The sequence below is a fragment of the Pelophylax lessonae genome (assembly GCF_965119305.1).
Source record: "Pelophylax lessonae genome assembly, chromosome: 9".
In the NCBI taxonomy this organism is placed as follows: domain Eukaryota; kingdom Metazoa; phylum Chordata; class Amphibia; order Anura; family Ranidae; genus Pelophylax; species Pelophylax lessonae.
The window spans coordinates 53,918,840-53,942,087 of record NC_138776.1 but is presented as its reverse complement, the minus strand read 5'-3'; the positions used below and the strand labels follow the sequence as shown (position 1 = coordinate 53,942,087).

The 23,248-nt window shown below is 42.2% G+C and overlaps 1 protein-coding gene across 1 annotated transcript in view; it reads right to left on the bottom strand.

Annotated features, from left to right (window-relative positions):
* The window catches only part of ATRNL1 (attractin like 1), a 1,075,574-nt gene that overhangs the window by 856,160 nt on the left and 196,166 nt on the right, over window positions 1–23,248 (bottom strand). Inside the window, exons 4-5 of the mRNA XM_082267948.1 lie at window positions 20,353–20,481; window positions 20,017–20,225 (exon numbers count right to left, since the gene is read on the bottom strand). Of these exons, the coding sequence (XP_082124074.1) occupies window positions 20,017–20,225; window positions 20,353–20,481 (338 nt within the window). The remainder of the gene's footprint in view (window positions 1–20,016; window positions 20,226–20,352; window positions 20,482–23,248) is intronic.

Here is a 23,248-nt window from a genome sequence, read left to right as displayed (position 1 = left end):
CATGTTGGCTTTCTTAGTCTACTGATAACCTTAAAAAAAATATGGTTTTGAACTCTTTGACCATTACTGTGGTGTCCTTACTATTTCTTTCTCAAATAAAAACCCCCATCTGTTGGGGGTAACTCTTATAGATGTGAGCAGCCTCACTAAAGCAAGTCAGCGTGATGATTAAGAAGGTCATTCCTGTATAATATAGCTTGTTTGTGGAGAGTGGTGATGTCAAACCATAATAAATATAACCTATATTTGAAGAGTTGTGCTCTCACTCCTGTATATAATATATAACTTATATTTGGAGAGCAGTCATGTCTTCCCTGTTAAATATAATGTATAGCTGGAGAGCAGTGATGCATTCTTGTTGTGTAATTGAAAATTTCTGGAGAGTGGTGATGTCACTCCTGTATAATATAACTTATATCTGGAGATCAGTGATGTCACTCCTCTATAATATAACTTATATCTGGAGATCGGTGATGTCACTCCTGTATACTATAACTTATATCTGGAGAGTGGTGATGTCACTCCTGTATAATATAACTTATATCTGGAGAGTGGTGATGTCACTCCTGTATAATATAACTTATATCTGGAGATCGGTGATGTCACTCCTGTATTTATATCTGGAGAGGGGTGATGTCACTCCTGTATACTATAACTTATATCTGGAGAGTGGTGATGTCACTCCTGTATAATATAACTTATATCTGGAGATCGGTGATGTCACTCCTGTATACTATAACTTATATCTGGAGAGTGGTGATGTCACTCCTGTATAATATAACTTATATCTGGAGATCGGTGATGTCACTCCTGTATACTATAACTTATATCTGGAGAGTGGTGATGTCACTCCTGTATAATATAACTTATATCTGGAGATCGTGATGTCACTCCTGTATACTATAACTTATATCTGGAGAGTGGTGATGTCACTCCTGTATAATATAACTTATATCTGGAGATCGGTGATGTCACTCCTCTATAATATAACTTATATCTGGAGAGTGGTGATCTCACTCCTGTATAATATAACTTATATCTGGAGAGTGGTGATGTCACTCCTGTATAATATAACTTATATCTGGAGGATGGTGATGTCACTCCTGTATATAACTTATATCTGGAGATCGGTGATGTCACTCCTGTATACTATAACTTATATCTGGAGAGTGGTGATGTCACTCCTGTATAATATAACTTATATCTGGAGAGTGGTGATGTCACTCCTGTATAATATAACATATCTGGAGAATGGTGTAGTCACTCCTGTATACTATAACTTATATCTGGAGAGGGGTGATGTCACTCCTGTATAATATAACTTATATCTGGAGAATGGTGTAGTCACTCCTGTATACTATAACTTATATCTGGAGAGGGGTGATGTCACTCCTGTATAATATAACATATGTGAAGAGGGGTGATGTCACTCCTGTATAATATAACATATATCTGGAGATCGGTGATGTCACTCCTGTATAATATAACATATGTGAAGAGGGGTGATGTCACTCCTGTATAATAGAACTTGTATCTGGTGTGCAGTGATGTCACTCCTGTATAATATAAATTATATCTGGAGTGTGGCAACGTCCTTCCTGTATAGTATAACATATCTGAAGAGTAGTGATTTAACTCCTGTATGATATAACTTATATGTGGAGAGCAGTGATGTCACTCCTGTATTATATATGTGGAAAGTAGTGATGTCCTGTGTGTCTGTGTGTGTGTGTGTGTGTGTGTGTGTGTGTGTGTGTGTGTGTGTGTGTGTGTGTGTATTCCTGTATAATATAACTTGTCACAATACATGTTGGCATTCATGGTTCCCTCAATAAACTGTAGTGAGGCCTGTTCTGAGTGGAACCTGTCCTGTTAAACCACTGTATGGTCTTGGCCAACATGCTGCAGCTCAGTTTCAGGGTCTTGGCAATCTCCTTATAGCCTAGGCCATCTTTATGTAGAGCAACAATTCTTTTTTCGGATCTTCAGAGAGTTCTTTGCCATGAGGTGCCGTTTTGAACTTCCAGTGACCAGTATGAGAGAGTGAGAGCGATAACACCAAATGTAACACACCTGCTCCCCATTCACACCTGAGACCTTGTAACACTAACGAGTCACATGACACCGGGGAGGGAAAATGGCTAATTGGGCCCAATTTGGTCATTTTCACTTAGGGGTGTACTCACTTTTGTTGCCAGCGGTTTAGACATTAATGGCTGTGTGTTGAGTTATTTTGAGGGGACAGCAAATTTACACTGTTATACAAGCTGTACACTCACTACTTTACATTGTAGCAAAGTGTCATTTCTTCAGTGTTGTCACATGAAAAGATAGAATAAAAAAATTTACAAAAATGTGAGGGGAGTACTCACTTCTGTGAAATACTATATATATATATATATATATATATATATATATATATATATATATATATATATATATATATATATATCTATATTGTGTATGTATATATTCTTTTCATAGTAAGTGAATGGGAATCCAATAAAACATTCCTCTGTGATTTATTATGTAAATAACAATTGCAAAGTGACCCCTGGTGGCCAAAAGTGATTGTTACAGACACATTATATATTGAGTTAATGTTAATATATAAATTCAGGCATTATATTACTAACCCCTTTAATATACTCAATAAATAGCGAATTAATAGCCATGTTTATTTCTCAAGAAGCAAAATCCTTATTACCCTTATTTATATTAAGAAAGATAAAAGAAAATAAAAAAGGTTAAGTAATAAATATGGGTCTGAATCCATAATAGTCATTTAAGGTCAATTTAAATATAAACCACCCATAGGTGTTCTGTAGAACTAATCAAAAGCTGGAATATTAAGAACATTATAATTTCTTCATAGGGATTCTTAGCCCAGGTGTCTCATGCTCTTTTGTCCCCAAGAGGAGAAATGTTCTCTGCTTTTACAGAGATCCATAGAAGACATTTGTGTAAGCATAATCATGGTGACTGTTTAAATATTAGTAAATATAAACACACACACACACACACATATATATATATATATATATATATATATCTCAATTTAATTTTAATACAGATACAGATACAATGTTGTCAGCTGACATTGGCATTATTGTACTTGCCCACTGGGTATCACTCAGGGTTCATACACATTTTCACCAATGAAATTCCATGACTTTTCCATGACTTTTCCATGACTTCACGTAAATATTCATGACCTAATGTTTCATGAAATGTCTATGTATACGTGTTAAATAAGAAGAAAATCTATGTCACACCCAGCATATTTTTACTAATATAAATGACCAGCTTTGTAGTGTACAGTGGAATATGAAATATTTATTTAAATAACGCTTGCACAGTAACGACGTTTCATAACATAAACCCTGAGAACCGCTTAGAAATGGATTAACGTAATCCACAGGAGATATAACATAAATCAAGGGGAAGCAACTAAAAAATAAAAGTGTCCAGCAACACTGTTCTGAACATAAATATGAGCACTTACGTTCGCTGCATGCAAAGCTGGCCGCTATCTTGCTGTCTGGGAACATAGTCTGGAAAAGCTGACCTGTGTCTTCACAAGACTTGTATGAATAGTGTGAATTAACCACCTTTAGAGCCCACAGTACCTCTGCTGTTAGAGTTTCGTTTCTGGATACAGCGTGACTCAAAATGGTCCCTTGTTTTACAGAGGATGAGGTGGAAGCACCGCTGCCACAGCTGGGAGCCAGTGTCACTTCAGGCGCACGGGTGAAAAAGCCAGCGATCGGATTGGAAGCTGTCGAGCACGCAGCTGCAGACTGGTGCTTTGCGACTTTAGCGTGGCTAGACAGCGCTGCCTCTCCCCATGTTCGAAATGTCAAATGTTTTACGACACACTGTACATTTAGCACGTCCCGGATCCTGATCTTTCTCCAGCCACCTCTCATACTTTTCGTCATGAAGCCATACATTTTTAAAGCTGCATTTCCCTGGCATTGCTGTAACTGTGAACGGACTGGTATGGATGGCACAAAATGCAGCACTTAATCTTTTTAGGCCCAAGCAACAGTCATAAGGTGCAGGCGGACTGGTATGGATGGCACAGACAGTGAGATGCACAAAATGCAGCACAGTAATCTTTTTAGGCCCAAGCGACAGTCATAAGGTGCAGGCGGACTGGTATGGATGGCACAGACAGTGAGATGCACAAAATGCAGCACAGTAATCTTTTTTGCCTGGATGTGACTGGCCAGCAGCAGCAAACCAATCACAGGCAGCGTCACTGGAGAGCGGGCCGGCCGCATGATCGTGATGACGCGGGGGTGCGGTAACTGAAACGGTTACCGCCCCCTTCCGCGTCATCATCACGTTCATGCGGCCCGCCCTCCAGTGACGCTTCCGCCGCCTGTGATTGGTTTGCTGCTGCTGGCCAGTCACATACAGGCAAACCGCGGCCCGGCCCTCCCCACTGCCAGCGATTGGTGCTTGGTGTATGATCTACTCCTCGGCTGCTGCGGACCTGGAAATGTGCACAAGCATAAAATAAAATAATTATACATTAATTTGCAATAAAAAAGTTTTAAGCATCCGCTCCCCCCGCCGCTCAAGCGCCCCCCCCCCCCCGCTCCTCCCCAGATTTCCATGACTTTTCCAAAACATTTGTAAAATCGTACTTTTCCATGACCTTTCCAGGCCTGGAAAGTGTCATCTCAGAATTCCATAACTTTTCCAGGTTTTTAATGACCGTACAAACCCTGATCACTGTAGCTCAGTAAATCTCAGTACTTTAATAGCTGGATGTCAATTCTCTTTTAGACAGAACAGATCTGTACAGTCATAAGACTAGCGCAAGATGAAATGTGGCATTTTCTGCTCTTTGTTAAACACATTCCACTTATTTATGTACCTTTCCGCTTCCACACGTGTCTATTGAACCCGTCACTGCAACAGGCCAGGGAAACCCTTGAAGGAACCTCCAAGGAAGTACAAAGAGGGAATCTGGTTTCCTAACGGAGACAGTAGCTGGGAGATGAACAGCACACACCACCTCCAGGCAGACACCTTAGGGCAAGAGCATACAGTGTGGATGGGGGTAGCTATAGTATCCTTTAGCTTGGATGAAATCTCTGCAACAGATGTGTCATTCTGATCCGATGTCTCAGAAGCCGAGGGATCCTCCTGAACTGTTACCTCCTCCTCAGGCACTGTGTCTGGCTCAAGGACAAAATCAAAGTCCAGTTCAGGAGAGGAGGTTCAATGGGCATAGCTGTGATCATTGCTATCTATGGCCTCAATAAGGCCAGATATGTCCATGAAATCAGACATTGTGGTAGAAAATTATTTTCTAGATGGAAAAAAGAAAGCTAGTGTTGCTGATGGGCCAGCAGAATGACTAGAGGAAGGCAGGATGTCAGAGGTGTGGGGGGGCGGGGGGAGGGGCAACCACCAAGGGTAAGGGTATTACTAGCCCCAAATTATCAAAAAGCTAAGCCGGCAATAGGGTGCGACTTGTCATGCGATTTGGAACGGTCAAATCACATGACAAGTCGCACCGTTGTGAATGGGGCTTTAGTCATGAAGCAGTACCATATAAGAAAAAAGTAGGGGTGGGTGCTGTGCCTGTCAATGAGCTCAGAGAAAAGAATTTTACAGGAACAATAAAATCCCGTTTTCTTTTTTGTTCATTGAGGGACACAACCTCTTCATATACTTGACCATAGGGACATCCCCCCTGCAGTGTCTCAATGAGGGGTGGGAAATCAGGAGGAACATTCAACAATCACCAAGAACCCCCCAGAAGAGGAAAAAAAAACCTCAAATAGTCTGCAAAACCACGTGGCCAAAACACACATCCGAAGATGCAAAAACATCTTGGAAAACATAGCGTGTGCACAGATGACCAGGTAGCCACCTTGCAAACTTGAGACACAAAGGGTTGATGTTGGAACACCCAATGGGGCACTAATCGTCATCGTACAGTGTGCCATGACGGGGAAGGGAGGAGCCTAACCATTAATGGTTTAAACCTGAATAACCGTTTGTCTGATCCACAGAGAAATTGTGGCAGAGAAGGTCCCCAGGCCCTTCTGTGGACTGTCTGTAGTCACAAAAATAGAATCCGATCTCCAGAAGAAAGCCGTAGCACGCAGGTACACACAAATCACTTGAACCACATCTAGGGAGTGCAGCGCAACTTCCTTGTGAAAGAAGGCAGGAAAATGTACGGGTGAAAAGAAGGACGCAGACAGAGAGCCAACTTATTCCTGTGTAAAACCCAAAAGGGAAATTTACATGACAAGGCCATGCTCTCCGACGCATAACATGGGAAATGATAGCAACCAAAAAGGAGACCTCCTGGGGAAGAGCAAGCAAGAGAATATCCCCAATGTACTCAAAGGGAGGCTTCTGAAGAGCCAACAGAGCTGCATACTAGGACATTATGACAGACCTACCTTTCAAGCGGTGCTCTCCAGCTGTGCACTATCACTGTTGCAGGCACTTCCATCTCCCTTTCTTCCTTCCGGGGTTCACGCTCTCCAGCCATTTGAAAGGCCAGGCTGGGATAAATCGCAAGCACAGCGTTCTCTGCATTGATGACACCCTCAGTTTGCCCTCAATGCATAACTGGCTCCTACCAACGTGAATATCTCCTAAACATGCCACTGTACCTACAGGTAAGACTTATTATAAAACTTACCTGTACATTGTGTGCCAATTATTAGGCAAGTTGTGTTTTTGAGGATTAATTTGATTATCGAACAACCACAGTGCTCTCGGTCAATCCAAAATATTATTAAACCTCAAACCTGAATATTTATGAAAGTAAAATTGAGGTTTTGGCTTTCTTAGAAGAATATCTATGTGTGCACAATTATTGGGCAACTATTGGTGTGCACAATTATTATGCAACTAAGTAAAAAATGAAAATGTTCCCACCTCACTTGTTTATTTTCATCTGTAAAACCCCATTCAGACTAGCGCGACTTGTCAGGCGACTTGTCAGCCTGACAAGTCACGCTCGGTCGCTCGCCATTGATTAGCACAGGACCAGTTCTAATAGGAGCGACACAAGTCGCTCCGACTTAGAAAAAGGGTCCTGTACTACTTTGGGGCGACCTGGGAGCGACTTGCATTGACTTCCATTATGTGAAGTCCCTGCAAGTCGCGCCGAAGTCACGGTGCACTTCACAGGTCGCCCCTCGAAGTCGGATCGCCTCAGTGTGAACCGGCTCTTAAAGTGAGAATAATAAACAATTAAAAATTTACAAAAAAAATTTCTGACATTTAACCACTTCTGGACCAGAAAATGTTATCCCCTCAATGACCAGGCCATTTTTTGCGATACGGCCCTGTGTTTTTCTAACGGACAATTGTGTGGTCGTTCGACGCTGTACCCAAATAAAATTGATGTCCTTTTTTCCCCACAAATAGAGTTTCCTTTTGGTGGTATTTGATCACCTCTGCATTTTTTGTTTTTTTTTTGCACTATAAACAAAAAAAGAGCGACAATTTAAAAGAAAAAAATAATATTTTTTTACTTTCTGTTATAAAACACAGCCAATAAAAAAAAGTAAAAAATCAAAATATTTCAAAAATTTAGGCCAATATGTATTCTGCTACATATCTTTTGTTTAAAAAAAATTCCAATAAGTGTAAATTGATTGGTTTGAGCAAAAGTTATAGCATCTACAAGTGATGCAATATTTTTATAGCATTTTTATTTATTTTTTTTTACTAGTAAAAGCGACAAACAGCGATTTTTAGCAGGACTGCGTCATCGCGGCGAATAAATTCAGACATCTGACACTTTTGACACTTTTTGGGGACCAGTGACATTATTACAGTGATCAGTGTTAAAAAGAAAATGCACTGTCACTGAACTAATGACACTTGCAGGAAAGGGGTTACCATCAGGGGCTATCAAAGGGTTAAGTGTGTCCCTAAGGGGGGTTGCTAACTGTGTGGGGGTTGCTCTGACTGGATGAAGACAGATAGCCGTGTTCCTGCTTAGCAGGAACACAAGATCTCTGTCTTCCTCCCTGTCAGAACAGTGTTCTGCCTCTCCTGGGGATGATCGCGGGTGGCTGGCGGACATCAGATGGCTGACAATCGGCTCACTGCAGAGAGTCGATGGTTCAGAGAAGCAGCTACACAGTGTTGCAGCCATGGTCCTGGACAGGGAGCTAGAGCATTAAATTCAACAGGACGCAGAGTCTAGCAGCCAGAAGGTTTTCACCAGAGCCTCTGATGGTGAGGATGGACTTGGCTGCAGCTGACTCCAGGTCGCGGCCCCCAGGGTCTCCCAGCTCACGCTCACACTCACACGCTCATGACTGGCTCTAGTGAATGGAGAGGAAGCAGCAATACAAGGCCACAAGGGATAGTCAGGAGAACAAGCCAAAGGTCGGGGCAACAAGTGAACAGGGATGGTCAGATGAACAGGCCAAAGTCGGTACACAGAGATCAGACTTAGAGCACATGGCAGGAAACACTCAGGGAAGCCATCACACAATTGTTGCTCGGGCAAGACTGTCTCTCAGTGCGTGGTTTAAAATAGTGTTTCCTGTTAGAAGCTGGGGTGGAGCCATGCTGAGAGAAGAATATTTAAAACACACAGGTGTGAGAGCACGGTCCCTGAAGCTTATACACAGAACAGAGAGGTAAGCAGACAGTCAGGGCATGAAACATTATTGCAGATTCATGACAGTACCCCCCCCCCCCCCTATGAGGCCTCTCCCTCCCCCGCTTGAGCCCAGGCTTGGAGTGGAGCCTCAAATGAAACCTCCTCAAAAGATGAGGCTCAAAGACATCCGATTCAGGGATCCAAGACCTCTCCTCAAGACCAAAACCTTTTCAATGCACAAGGTACTGAAGAATGCCTTTACAGAGCCGGGAATGCGGAATTTGACTAACCTCATACTCCTAAATATCGTCAGAGACCAGAACCGAGGTAGGGAGAGGACGAGAGAACTTATCGAGGACTAAAGGCTTCAAAAGGGAAACATGAAAGGAGTTTGATATCTTGAGGCTTTTAGGTATCTGAAGTTTACAACAAACTGGATTTAGCTTAGAAATTATAGTGTGCGGGCCAATGAATCTTGGGGTAAATTTCAGAGAAGGAACCTGGAGCTTGATTTTCCTGGTGAAAAGCCAGACTGTCGCCTGGCTGTAGAGAACGTAGCTTATGCCTGTGACGGTCGGCAAAACCTTTGAATTTGTTGGCAGCTGCCCAGAGGGAATCATGAACATCACCCCAAATGGAAATGAAAGATTCTTGAACCGTAGACAAAGCTGGAATGTCCGGAGAACAGGTCATAGGAAGAAGGAGCTGAGAGTATCTTCCATAAACTGTGAGAAAGGGTGTCTTTTGAGAACCAATGTTAACATGATATTGTGAGAGAATTCTGCCCACGGGAGTAGAGCGGACCAATCATCATGATAAGCAGAGACTAAAGTGTGGAGAAAGACCTCTAAATCCTGATTAACTTTCTCGGTCTGTCCATTGGATTGAGGGTGGTAAGAAGAGAAAAATTCCAAGATAATATTGAGGGATTTGCAAAAGGCACCCCATTGAGGCGGAAGATTTCTCAAACAAAAATGGGAACCAGGAGCAGGAGCAGAAGGGAGACCAGGAAGAGGAACAAAATGAGCCATCTTGGAGAACTGATTGATTACCACCCAAATGACTAAAATATTCTCAGACAGTGGAAGATCGGTGATAAAGTCCATGGCAATTTGAGACCAGGGCTCCTTCGGAATAGGCAAGGGAAGACCAGCAGGAGCTTGCATTAAGGATTTAGACTGGGCACAGAAATGACAAGCCTTAACGTAGTCTTCGACATCCGAACGGAGAGTAGGCCACCAGTAGTGGCGACTAATGAGAAGGAAGGATCAGAGGAATCTAGCATGACCTGCCACCTTGGAATCATGTCCCCAACAAAGAATTTTCACACTTAGTTCAGTGGGGACTAAGGTCTTGCCAGGAGGAATTTTTGACTCCCGAGTGGTAAAATGGGCAAGAATGCATGAAGTAGGAATGATCATTTCAGGTTCAGAGGTGGGCTCCTCATCTAGAGTGTCAAATGACCTAGAGAGTGCATCAGCCCGACTGTTGCAGGAACCAGGTTTGTACGTAATCATGAAATTAAAAGGGGAAAAGAAAAAGACTCCACCTGGCCTGTCTGGGATTCAGATGTTTGCCATTCTGTAAGTACTGCAGATTTTATGATCAGTGAAAATTGTTATGGAGTAAGAGGAACCCTCCAAGAGATGACGCCACTCCTCTAATGCCAATTTAATTGCAAGAAGTTCCCAATCGCCGCAAGCCTAATTTTTCTCTGCCTGAGAAAAATTGTTTGGAGAAAAAACACACATGGTTGACGTTTCCCCTCAAAGGATTGAAGAAGCATAGCTCCCACCCCAGTCGAAGAACATCCACTTCAATAAAGAATGGCTCACAGGATTAGGTCTCCTCAAGAGAGATGCAGAAACAAAGGCCTGTTTAATTCATGAAATGCAGAGACAGCTTCTAAAGGCCAATCCTAGGCATTCGCACCCTTCTTGGTCAAGGCGATAATCGGCGCAGCAATGGAATAGTAATTCCTAATAAACTGCGTGTAATAATTTGTGAACCCAAGAAAGCGTTGTGTCGCCTTGAGGCTGGCAGGGAGAGGCCAGTTAATAATGGCCGAGACCCTTCCAGGAATTATATGAAGACTCAAACGAAAGACAAAACAGCCTAAAATAGGACCTCAGAACATTCAAAAGAACACTTTTCTAACTTGGCATAAAGATTATTCTCTATGAGGCGCTGGAGTACAATCTGGACATGGTTTCTGTGAACAACCAGGTTTTCAGAAAAGATGAGAATGTCATCCAGATAGATGACAACAAATTGATATAGCAGATCTCTGAAGATTTTGTTGACAAAGTTTTAGAACACAGCTGGGGCATTATACAGGGAGTGCAGAATTATTAGGCAAATGAGTATTTTTGAGGATTAATTTTATTATTGAACAACAACAATGTTCTCAATGAACCCAAAAAACTCATTAATATCAAAGCTGACTATTTTTGGAAGTAGTTTTTAGTTTTAGCTATTTTAGGGGGATATCTGTGTGTGCAGGTGACTATTACTGTGCATAATTATTAGGCAACTTAACAAAAATCAAATATACAGTATACCCATTTCAATTATTTATTTTTACCAGTGAAACCAATATAACATCTCAACATTCACAAATATACATTTCTGACATTCAAAAACAAAACAAAAACAAATCAGTGACCAATATAGCCACCTTTCTTTGCAAGGACACTCAAAAGCCTGCCATCCATGGATTCTGTCAGTGTTTTGATCTGTTCACCATCAACATTGCGTGCAGCAGCAACCACAGCCTCCCAGACACTGTTCAGAGAGGTGTACTGTTTTCCCTCCTTGTAAATCTCACATTTGATGATGGACCACAGGTTCTCAATGGGGTTCAGATCAGGTGAACAAGGAGGCCATGTCATTAGCTTTTCTTCTTTTATACCCTTTCTTGCCAGCCACGCTGTGGAGTACTTGGACGCGCGTGATGGAGCATTGTCCTGCATGAAAATCATGTTTTTCTTGAAGGATGCAGAGTTCTTCCTGTACCACTGCTTGAAGAAGGTGTCTTCCAGATACTGGCAGTAGGACTGGGAGTTGAGCTTGACTCCATCCTCAACCCGAGTCGGACTGGAGCTCTCTGCCCTTTACCAATCCAGCCACGGGCCCATCCATCTGGCCCATCAAGACTCACTCTCATTTCATCAGTCCATAAAACCTTTGAAAAATCAGTTTTGAGATATTTCTTGGCCCAGTCTTGACGTTTCAGCTTGTGTGTCTTGTTCAGTGGTGGTCGTCTTTTAGCCTTTCTTTACTTGGCCATGTCTCCGAGTATTGCACACCTTGTGCTTTTGGGCACTCCAGTGATGTTGCAGCTCTGAAATAAGGCCAAACTGGTGGCAAGTGGCATCTGCACGCTTGACTTTTCTCAGTTCATGGGCTGTTATTTTGCGCCTTGGTTTTTCCAACACGCTTCTTGTGACCCTGTTGACTATTTTGAATGAAATGCTCGATTGTTCGATGATCACGCTTCAGAGGCTTTGCAATTTTAAGAGTGCTGCATCCCTCTGCAAGATATCTCACTATTTTTGACTTTTCTGAGCCTGTCAAGTCCTTCTTTTGACCCATTTTGCCCAAGGAAAGGAAGTTGCCTAATAATTATGCACACCTGATATAGGGTGTTGATGTCATTAGACCACACCCCTTCTCATTACAGAGATGCACATCACCTAATATGCTTAATTGGTAGTAGGCTTTCGAGCCTATACAGCTTGGAGTAAGACAACATGCATAAAGAGGATGATGTGGTCAAAATACTAATTTGCCTAATAATTCTGCACTCCCTGTAAAGACCAAAGGGCCTAACCAAGTATTCGTAATGTCCATCTCTGGTGTTAAATGCTGTTTTCCATTCATCGCCTTCCCGTGTCGGGATCAGATTGTATGCACCCCTGAGATCCAACTTAGTAAAAATAGAGGCACCTTTCAATCTGTCGAACAATTCAGATAATAAGAGTAAGGGGTATAGATTTTTGATTGTCCCAGCCTGCAGGCGAAGAGAATTTCCAGAATAAACCTTTTTCTAGATTCTCAGCAACATACTCCGACATGGCCTGGGTCTCTGGGATGGACAGGGGGTAGGTACAACCCCCGGGGCAGAGTTGCTCTGGGAACAAGGTCAAAAGCACAGTCAAAGGACCTATGAGGAGGAAGCACCTCGACTGATTTTTTGCAGAACACAGCCCAGAAATCGCTATATGTAGCGGGAACAGCAGAACATACTGATGTGGTGGCAACATTCCTCTCCTTTAGGGCAACCTTGAGTAAGCAGGATGAGAAACAAGAGGTACCCCAAGGCAGGATCTGCCCTGAAGTCCAGTCAATGTGTGGAGAATGGAGCTGTAACCAAGAAAGGTCCAATACGATACGGGTGGAGGCCTTGGGTAGGATAAGGAAGGATAGTCACTCCTGGTGGAGTACCCCAACCGACATCTTAACAGGAAGGGTCTGGAAGCGGATAGGGCCCCCTGGAAGAACAGTGCCATCAATCAGTGGAGTGGTGAGGGGCGAAAGGGAATGTTTCATGGAAGATGCAGTTCCCCAGTCCATAAAATTGCCAGTGGCTCAGGAATCCAGATATGCAGAGACCGAATGAGAGGAAGCACCAACATGGAGGAACACAGAAAGAAGGATGTGAGAAGGTGAATGTGATATTTCTGGGTCCAATACTCCACCTTTCAGATGTATTAGACCTGAGCATTTCCCAGATGAAGCGAGCAGGTGTCACGAAAATTACCTTTGCCCCCACAATAGAAACATAGACCCAGAGTTCAGCGCCTAGCACATTCCTCGGAAGATAGCCTTGTTCAGCCCAGTTGCATAGGTTCCTCAGCTGGCAGGGGATGCTCCACGGGTCCAAAAGAGGGGAGCTAAGGCTGACTAAGTGCCAAGGAGTGCTGGCGTCTTTTTTTTCTAGGGCCCTCTCCTGAAAGCGAATATCGATCTGGTTACACAAGGAGATGACATTGTCCAGATCAGCGGGGATGGTTCTTCCCACTAATTCATCCTTCACTCTGTCAGAGAGGCCATGTAAAAAAGTTGTAATTAAGGCCTCATTATTCCAGCTCAGCTCAGCAATTAGTATACTAAAATGACGAGCATACTGTTCCACTGAAGCAGACTCTTGGTGGAGACATAAAAGGGCGCTGGCCACTGAAGAGACATGACCCGGTTCCTCGAAGATATTCTGAAAGTTTCAAGAAGTTAGACAGGCTAGAAACCACTGGATAATTATTCTCCCACAGAGGGGCAGCCCAGGGTAAAGCCTCGCCAGACAGGAGGGAAATACAGGCTACCTTTGCCCGATCAGACGGGAAGTTTTGGAGTTCAGAATGAATGATGCTCTGGCTAAGGAACCCCCTGCAGGCCTTGGAGTCCCCAGAGTAACGGGACGGAGCTGGTAAATGCAAAGAATTTGCAGCTGCGACTGTGACCAGAATAGGAATGGCAGCAGATTGCGATTAAGGGTGGGTGAACTGGGGGTCCTAAGGAGGCTTGAAGCTGTTCAAAGTGGGAGGCCAAATCCTGAAGGAATCGCATTACCTGGGTCTGATAAGATTCCTGGGTTTCGAGTTTACGGATTATATCCTGTAGCTGATCATTGGGGGTAGAGGCACATCAGCCGGGTCCTTGGCCTGGGCAAACTGTCAGTGTTTCCTGTGGGAGCAAATGACGGAGAGCGCACCACAGAGGGTGTGGACCCAACGGCTGACTGCAGAGGGTCGATGGTTCAGAGAAGCAGCTACACAGGATCGCAGCCACAGTCCTGGACAGGGAACTAGAGCATAAAATTCCCCAGGGCGCAGAGTCTAAGAGCCAGCAGGTTTTCACCAGAGTCTCTGATGGTGAGGGTGGACTTGGCTTTAGCTGACTCCAGGTCACGGCCCCCAGAGTCTCCCAGCTCATGCTCACAGCTGGCTCTGGTGGATGGAGAGGAAGAAGCAGTACAAGGCCACAAGGGATAATCTGGAGAACAAGCCGAAGGTCGGGGCAACAAGCAGACAGGGATGGTCTGGTGAACAAGCCAAAGTCGGTACAGAGATCAGAGGTAGAGCACACGGCAAGAAACACTTAGGGAAGCCTTCACACAATTGTTGCTTGGGCAAGGCTGGCTTGCAATGTGCGGATTATTATAGTGTTTCCTGTTAGAGGCTGGGGTGGAGCCATGCTGAGAGAAGATCATATAAACACAGGTGTGAGAGCATGGTCCCTAAAGCCGATACACAGACCAGAAAGGTAATCAGACAGTCAGGGCATGAAACATTACTGCAGATTCAGGACACCCAAAAGTTCTCAATAGGGTTTAGGTCAGGTGAGGAAGGAGGCGATGTCATTATTCTTTCATCTTTAAGGCCTTTACAGGCTAATTACGCAGTGGAGTACTTCCATGCATGCGATGGAGCATTGTTTTTCATAAATTTCATGTTCTTCTTGAAAGATGGAGACTTTTTCCTGTACCACTGCTTGAAGAAAGTGTCTTCTAAAAACTGGCAGTAGGTTTGGGAGTTTATTTTGAGTCCATCTTTAACCTGAGATGGTCCAACCTGCTTATCTTCAATAATATCAGCCCATACTAGTACCCCATCTCCACCTCGCTGGCGTCTGATTCGAAGTGGAGCTCTGATCCAGCAACAGGTCCATCCATCTGGTCCATCAAGAGTCACTCTCCTCATCAGCCCATAAAACCTTTCAAAAATCGATCTTCAGATATTTCTTGGCCCAGTCTTGACATTTCCACTTACAGTACGTGTCTTGTTCAGTGGTGGTCGGGTTTCAGCCTTCCTTACCTTGGCCAGTCTCTGAGCACTAAACACCTTGAACTTCTGGGCATTCCAGGTAGGTTAATAACACTAAAGTACATATAACATTGAAACAAAAAAAATGCATTCAATATACATAACAAACATATCCACTTATTCAAAATGCAGTTAATATTATCAGTGCTAATTGTGCAGAGAATAATTATTATAGTGCAAAGTCCAAGGTGTAAACAAATCCCAATCATAAAGGTACTGTAGAACATGTGCACAGTTCTATACCTTAGTGTTTCAAGTGATCACCAGCTAGTGCTCCACTCCAGGATGGGTATATTAGGCCTCTTACCAGATGATGAGACCTAATCTAGGTTTATTCTTGCTTTAGTGACATTTACCCCTCACACTAGGTAGGGAGTATATCCCCTTCCAAGGCAATCTCCAGGCATTAGGGTTTAAAAATGTTTTTCAGATCTTTCCACCACAAATTGTTCATTAATGATAGTGAAGAGCATAGTAATATGAAAGAGATCCTCCAATAAAAAAGATTTATTAAAAAGAAAAGTACCTACAAATCCAGTAAAAAAAACAGGCATTGATTACAAGCATTCGTCCTGTGCCCCCGAATACTTGTAATTAATGCCTGTTTTTATAGAGGGCATGGACACCATACAGCCCCCCAAACCTGCCAGTGAAGACTGGGCACCTGGAAGCCATACAAGCTTTCCCCCACACCGTCCCAGATGACCGTGCATCTTTATCCCTCCACAAATCAGCGGGCAGCTCACTGCCTACAAGAGCAGTGCTTTGCACCACATTTCCACTGGAATTATGCTGCACTTGGGCCTGTACACAGACAGTTCCTGCTAGGTGAAAGCCCCTCTGCTGACCCAATGGGACCCAGGCCTTGTACCTCCCTATTGGTTGCAGACAGTGTGTTCTTGGGGACACACACCTGCACAGCTGTCAAATGGACATAAATGGGACTACCTGAGCATCCCATAGGGGCAAGATGACACTTCGCACAGGTGTATGCATAGGTGTGCCCGTGGGAATGGTTTAATAATGAATTAATGTCACCTACCCTATTAACTCCAAAGCATTTAATCAAAATGGTAAAAAAAAAAAAAAAAATGTAGAAATATCCAGAAATAAAACCCTATTACAATGAAATAAAAACTCTCAATTTTACTCCTACAGGAGAAGTGACAGATCCAGTTTGATTTCTGGAATAAAATTTTCTAACTCAGCTTCATGTGTAAAATCTAATTCAGCCACTAGGGGTCAGCAGCAGATAAGAGATGGAGGCGACAGTTATTTTTCACAATCTATTCATTAAAAAAAAGTAGTCAATGTAGATAAACAGCACCATTTCTAATTGCAGATTGAAAGGGAGAATAACCCATCTGCAATACCACATTTAGCTTTAACCACTTCTGGACCAGAAGGTTTTGCCCCCTTAATGACCAGGCCATTTTTTTGCGATTCGGCAATGCGTTCATTTAACTGACAATTGTGCGGGCATTCAACACTGTACCCTAATAAAATTGATGTCCTTTTTTTCACACAAATAGAGCTTTCTTTTGATGGTATTTGATCACCTGTGCGATTTTTCTTTTTTGCGCTATAAACAAAAAAATAGCGACAATTTAAAAAAAAAAAAAAAACATTTTTCACTTTCTGCTATAAAACATTCCCAAAAAAAATGTAAAAATCAATTTTTTTTCATCCTTTTAGGTGAATTTGTATTCTGCTTCATATTTTGGTTAAAAAAAAATAAAAATTTCAGTAAGCGTATTTTGATTGGTTTGCGCAAAAGTTATTGCATCTACAAACTAGTGGGGACCGATCACGGGTGCCGGCGGCTGTGGATCAGCTTCCCTGCTTCCTAATGGAGGCGGACGCGCGCCTTCAGTGATGCTCCCGTGAAACATTGTACAGGGACGGTGGTTCGCGCAGCCAAGCCAGCCTGCCCCAGTATATCTGCGGCGTGGGGGTTGGCAAGCGGTTAAAGTGTAACTCCACTTTGGTTGAGAAAAAAACATTCCCCTCTGAGTGATCTCTGTACATTGCAAGGATTTTAACAAACTTTGTTGCAGATTCCTACCTTTTGTTTTTCTGAAGAAATCATTTTTTGTTCTTCCGTGCCTCTGTGCTTAGTGGGTCAAATGGGAGTGGTTTCATAATTATCTTTCAGCTGTGGCAGCTGCAGGGCTCTAATGAGGAAATCTGCTGGGCCTGCATCCCTTTAGACGTGTTCCTATTGGGAATATCTCACCAAAAATGACATTTTTGTTGCAGGGGATGCCAGAAATCTGACTTGTATCTTAGTGCAGACTTCTGGTAAAATTGGTGAGCCGGAAATTGGAAATTATGTTTCTGGGGTGTGATCAGTATACATTCTGTGTACAGAACTCCTCCAGGTAGCCATATTGTGTTGCATTTTCAGAAAATTACAACAGCTGCAGATTGAAAAGGAAAGGTCATTTTTAATACCATTCAATTACAATATATGATTTGGGTCACAATTGTATACGCTATATTATTTTTTCTTTATTTGATATTTTTTTTTCCCCACGAAAGTGGAGTTATCCTTTAAGTTACCTTTGCAATATCAGATAGCTAAAACCGATCCAAGATAAAAAAAATAGTTTTCCCTCCTATTCCAAAGCACAATATTATTTTATTATAGTTAATATTTTTGTATAGAGAATTGTCATATTTGAAGTAACCCTTCACACAAGATAATAGCCCCCAACAAAGTTACATAGTATAGGTTACCTGCACAAAGGTGCGATTCCAGTATTTCCAGCTCATTGCCAGAACTTGAGTGGGTCTGTTGTTGGCTCAGATCACACACAGTCTGCAGTAGGCAGTGTGGTCATGTACATACACATCAACCTTTATGTCATAAGCAGCCTTTGGATTTAGAGGCTTAGAGGCTGAAATCGAATGTGGATTGTCAGCTTTCTGCCGAGCCCTGCATCCACGCAAAAGGTGGACACAAATCAAAAATGTATTCCTAGCAATTATTCATTTGGATTTCCAAAATACGCTTTGATTTGGGTGTTATATTGAGAGTCTACTTCTTCACAGTTCACTAGCCAGCTCCGATCCAGATTGTGGTTCCCACTGGAGATCACGGTGGTGGCAGTCTTGCTGTGGGAGAGAGTATACGTACTCCTGCTTCCCTTAAAGTTGTAATTTCTGACAAAACGCGCGCAGGGCGGGGCATGCAATCTGACCTCAATGCGCTTGTGCACTGTATGGCGCAATGTAATGAGCTCTATTTTTATTTTCTGCTTTGTGAGCACATTATGTTTACAATAAATTTGGATTTATTTTACAAGGTTATTCCATGTATGGCCCTTTCTTTGATGAGATACATATAACATGAGCATTCTCGGAAGTGAACGACTAAAACTAAAATGGAATTTAAGCCAAAAGACTATGACTAAAACTAAATCAAAAATTTACATCAAAATTAACACTGGTTATATGTGACAAAGGCTAAATCTGTGTCTGCAGTGCATGTTCAAACCCTAATACCATAAATAATAACATGCAATTAGATTTTTACTCCAGGAGTATTTAATGAGTTTGTCCAGAAAAAATGCTTAAATAATACATTACAATTTAACTAAACCCATTAGTATTTAGTCGACTTAAAGACTATGACTAAAACTAAACTGAAATTTGGTGTCAAAATGAACAGGAATACTTAGGGCTGTTGGAGTGATTCCCTTGCCACCTACCATCTGCTTAATAATATGAAGGAGCACTTGTGACCTCCATAATTAGGAGACACTGGAGTCAGTAAGAGGCATATTTTTAATGGTGGTGACGGCTAAGGCGTGTCTCTGATGGTAATTCAGTGGGTGTTGGAGAACTTAAGTGGTCACAGGAAGTGATTATTACATATTATATAATTTTAGTGGACTTTTACATAATATTTCACAATCAGTGTGGTGGACTGATATTATGATTGGGCTTGACACGGTTTGTTTGTATTACATTCACTTTTCTTAAAAGGATAGCGTTACACATTTATGTACTGTGTATATGTTTCATGTATCGGCTTGTGAATATTAGCGGAATCAGCTATCTTGACCATGATATTGGTTACACATACACATTTTTAAAGTTGGTTTACTTAACATTTCTTGATATAATTTTTCTTGATATCCCTTTGTTGTTTTTTGATTGCATTAGCGCAGAGTCCACTAGGATTTGGTGCTGGTATTTTTTTTAAAGATCATGGATTGCAGATAAAATTAGACAATAAAATATTAGAATCTTTGAACCAAATTTTCCAAAAAACAGCATATATTTTGATCAAACTCAGTTTTAAAAGTGTATCTGAACTCTACTAATGAACTGATTTGACTCCCTTTTAGTCTGTTAAGTATAGAACATTAAAAGGATTTTGATATATAATTTCTATAAATGCAAAAATATACTTGCTCATCTTCCAGAAATCGAGTGAGTTCATAACTTCATGTTTGCCCTGACAACACAGTACCTCTGCTGCACTGAAAGTGCCCAAGTTAGAATATGTGTGTAACAAAATAGGAGTCTGCTCAGCATACACAAGAGAAGACCCGCCCCTGCAGAGCTTCAGGAAAGGTGTACCTTGCCAGCTGTCGTTGCACACACACAGCTTCTCCCCCGTCAGGTCACAGTATCCATGGTCAGGGCTGCCACAGTTGTTCTTGCAATAGGGCATGTCACAGGCTTCACCCTTCCAGTACTTGTCACATTCACAGTATACTCTTCCAGGAACTGAGCTGCTCGTTGTGCACTTGCCATGTCCTGAGCAATTGTTCGGACAAGAGTTAATGCTGAACAGAAAGAAGAGGAAAATCAGACAAAAAAGGTCATAGGATAAAAAATTCATAGTTTTATTATAATTATAATAGATCATTCATCCATCAATATCCCAATGGGGATCCAACCGCATATACATACGAGTAGAAGATATTGAAGCCGGTCAAGTTGTAAGCAGCGTCGCTGAAAAAGTGAAGCAATGCGTATCCGGACGTGGTGACAACCTCTGGGACGGTCTCATTCCCTGCTGCCTCTGGGACAATCAGACCACTAACAGAGGGACAAGGAGGGGGGTGGACAATAAGGAAGGAGCAAGGGAAAAGAGAAAGGGAGAAAAGGAGAGGACAGGACACGATGAGGAAGAAGAGGAGAGGAGACGAAGAGGAGAGGACACAAATAAGAGAAGAGAAGAAGAAGCGGAGAGGAGACGAAGAGGAGGAGAGGAAAGGACACAAAGAAGGGGAGAGGAAAGGACACGAAGAAGGGGAGAGGAAAGGACACGAAGAAGGGGAGAGGAAAGGACACGAAGAAGGGGAGAGGAAAGGACGAAGAGAAGAGATGAGAAGAGAAGAAGAGGAAAGGTAGAGGGAGTAGACAGGAGAGGAAGAGGGGAGGAGAAGCAAAGGAGAAAAAAAAGAGAACAAAATAAGAGGAAGAGGCATGGAGAGGGAAAGGACATGAAAAGGTGAGGAAGAGGAAAGGAAGAAGGGAGGGAGAGAAGAAAGAGGAGGGGAGGAAGATGAGGAGGAGAGGAAGGGTAGGGGAAGGGGAGAGGAAGAGAGGAAGAGGAAAAGCAAAGGGAGAGAATGAGGAGAAGGCGAGAATGAGGAGGAGAAGGAAGAGAGGAAGAGGAGAGAAAAAGGAGAGGATAGGAAGAAGAGGAGAGGAGAGGAGGAGAAGAGGAAAAGAAGACGGAGAGGATGAGAAGAAGGAGGAGAGGGAGAGGAAGAGGATGAGAAGAAGAAGAGGGAGAGGAGGAGAAGAGGAGAAGAGAAAGGGGAGAAGAAGAGGAAGGGGAGAAGAAAAGGAATAGGAGATGAAGAGGAGAGCAGAGGAACAAAAAAAAGGGGAGGGTGGGAAGAAGGAAAGGAGAGGAAAGGAAATAAGGGAGGAAAAAAGGAAAAGAAGGGTGTGGGAGTATTAAGAGAAAACAGGGGTGGTCAGAAATAGAGAAAAAGATTGAGAAAAGTGACAAGAAAAGAGATATTGTGTTCATTAAGGCATTCTACATGTTCAGATACAGTACAAGCCATAACACTATTGCAAAAACAAGACGTTCTTCCTTCGGAAGTCCCTGCCTAGAAGAATATTTTAAAGCTAAAATCCAATCAAATATAATATGCAATTATGTTTTCATTTAAAAAAATAAATACACAAATATTGAGGGTTTTATTTTTTACATTTGTACTCCCTCCACTGTATATTGGTATTATTGTTTATATTTTACTACACAACTGTATGTACTTCTCCCTGGAAATGTTTTATGCGTTTGTATTATCTATTATTACCCTTGTTATTTCAGTTGCGCCATACAGCGCCACAGGAGATGACAGCGCTATAGATCTCTTTAATTATAACAACAATAAGAAGAAAATATAATTACACAAGCCGAATCTAGCAAGGAACATTATAATATAAAACTAAAAGAGAAAAAAAAGTACAAAAGGACAAACTTAATGGACCACTTTTTTTTTCTGCCATTATCTTAAATACTAGATAAATTTAAAAAAAATGTTTGTAGTGGGGTTTCAGTCTCCTATGTTTGGGGACCTAGGGGTGGGTTGGGAGAGTGGGAGGGAACGGCGTTTGCTTTTATTTTTTTACACTTGTACAGTTGGGGTTTTTTTTCTCTGTATGTAGACGATTAAAGCTTTCAAAAAAATGTGATTTAAAAAAGATATATTTTCTTTTCCTTTTTATTTATAAGGAGTAATTAAAAAAAGAAGATCTAAAATGTATAAAAGACAGAATTTAAGGGTGAGTGCAATGACGACAAAAGGAAAATATGATCAGGAGAGGGGAAGGCCAAGTGATCTATAAAAACATGTTTCTGGGGTACAAGCTGATCTCCAAGTAGCGTCTCAGTAGCTGCGTCTTCTGCCTTTTCATGGCCAGTGCACCCAGCGTAACCCACTCTGGGTATAATTATCCTCCTCTCAGTACATAATGAACTGCATACAGAGCCGCACAGAGAATAGCTAGATTTTGTGGCCTACTTAGCAGACACCTGGGGACACATCCGTGCTGCACGAATCAATACCGACACGTGGCACCGGCTTCTCTCCTCATTATCTCCAAACTCAGCCGCGGCTCGAACAGACGCCACCAAGCGGATAACAGGGGCATGACTGCTGGTAGAAGGACTAGGGGGATTAGGACACACACAATGGTACTGAATCACAGTACTGGGGATTGGCCCGTGTATAGAACACAAGAGTTAATCTCATATGTCGAATCTCAGCGGTCAGATAACCTGCCTAAAAATCATGACTGACAACACATAAACTGACTCATGTTTTCCTATTATTGAGCAAATATGAATATGTAAAATGTTCATTACATATTACGTAGAGAATTGTAAATACATGTCAGGCAATCCAGTGTGACGTCTGCTCCACAATAGCCGAAAGATCAAATTAGGTTTGCAATAGTATGTATAAAGCAGGTTGGAAGCCGAATATTTCTGTCATGTCACTCAGACAGTATAGTGACACCATTATGATTTGAACGCCCCTCGTGATTACATGAAGAAAAGCAGGCATTGGAAATGTCTGCATGTATGCCAGATACCTCCATGATTGTCTCAGAAGCCTCCACACCTGGGCCGTGGATCAATAGCGAAAAGTGGAGTCATTTTAGAAAAATGTCATTGGGAAACTACCAATTCTGAAGCAAAATCTCTTCATTTCACATACTGAGCTGCCTAAAATAATAAGCAAATGTAAAGAAAGAGCGAGCTACTTTTTTCTTTATTTAGAGGGCGTTGAGGTTTTTATACTTAGCATAGGTTAGTTATTTTTGTTTCAATGTGTTTTTT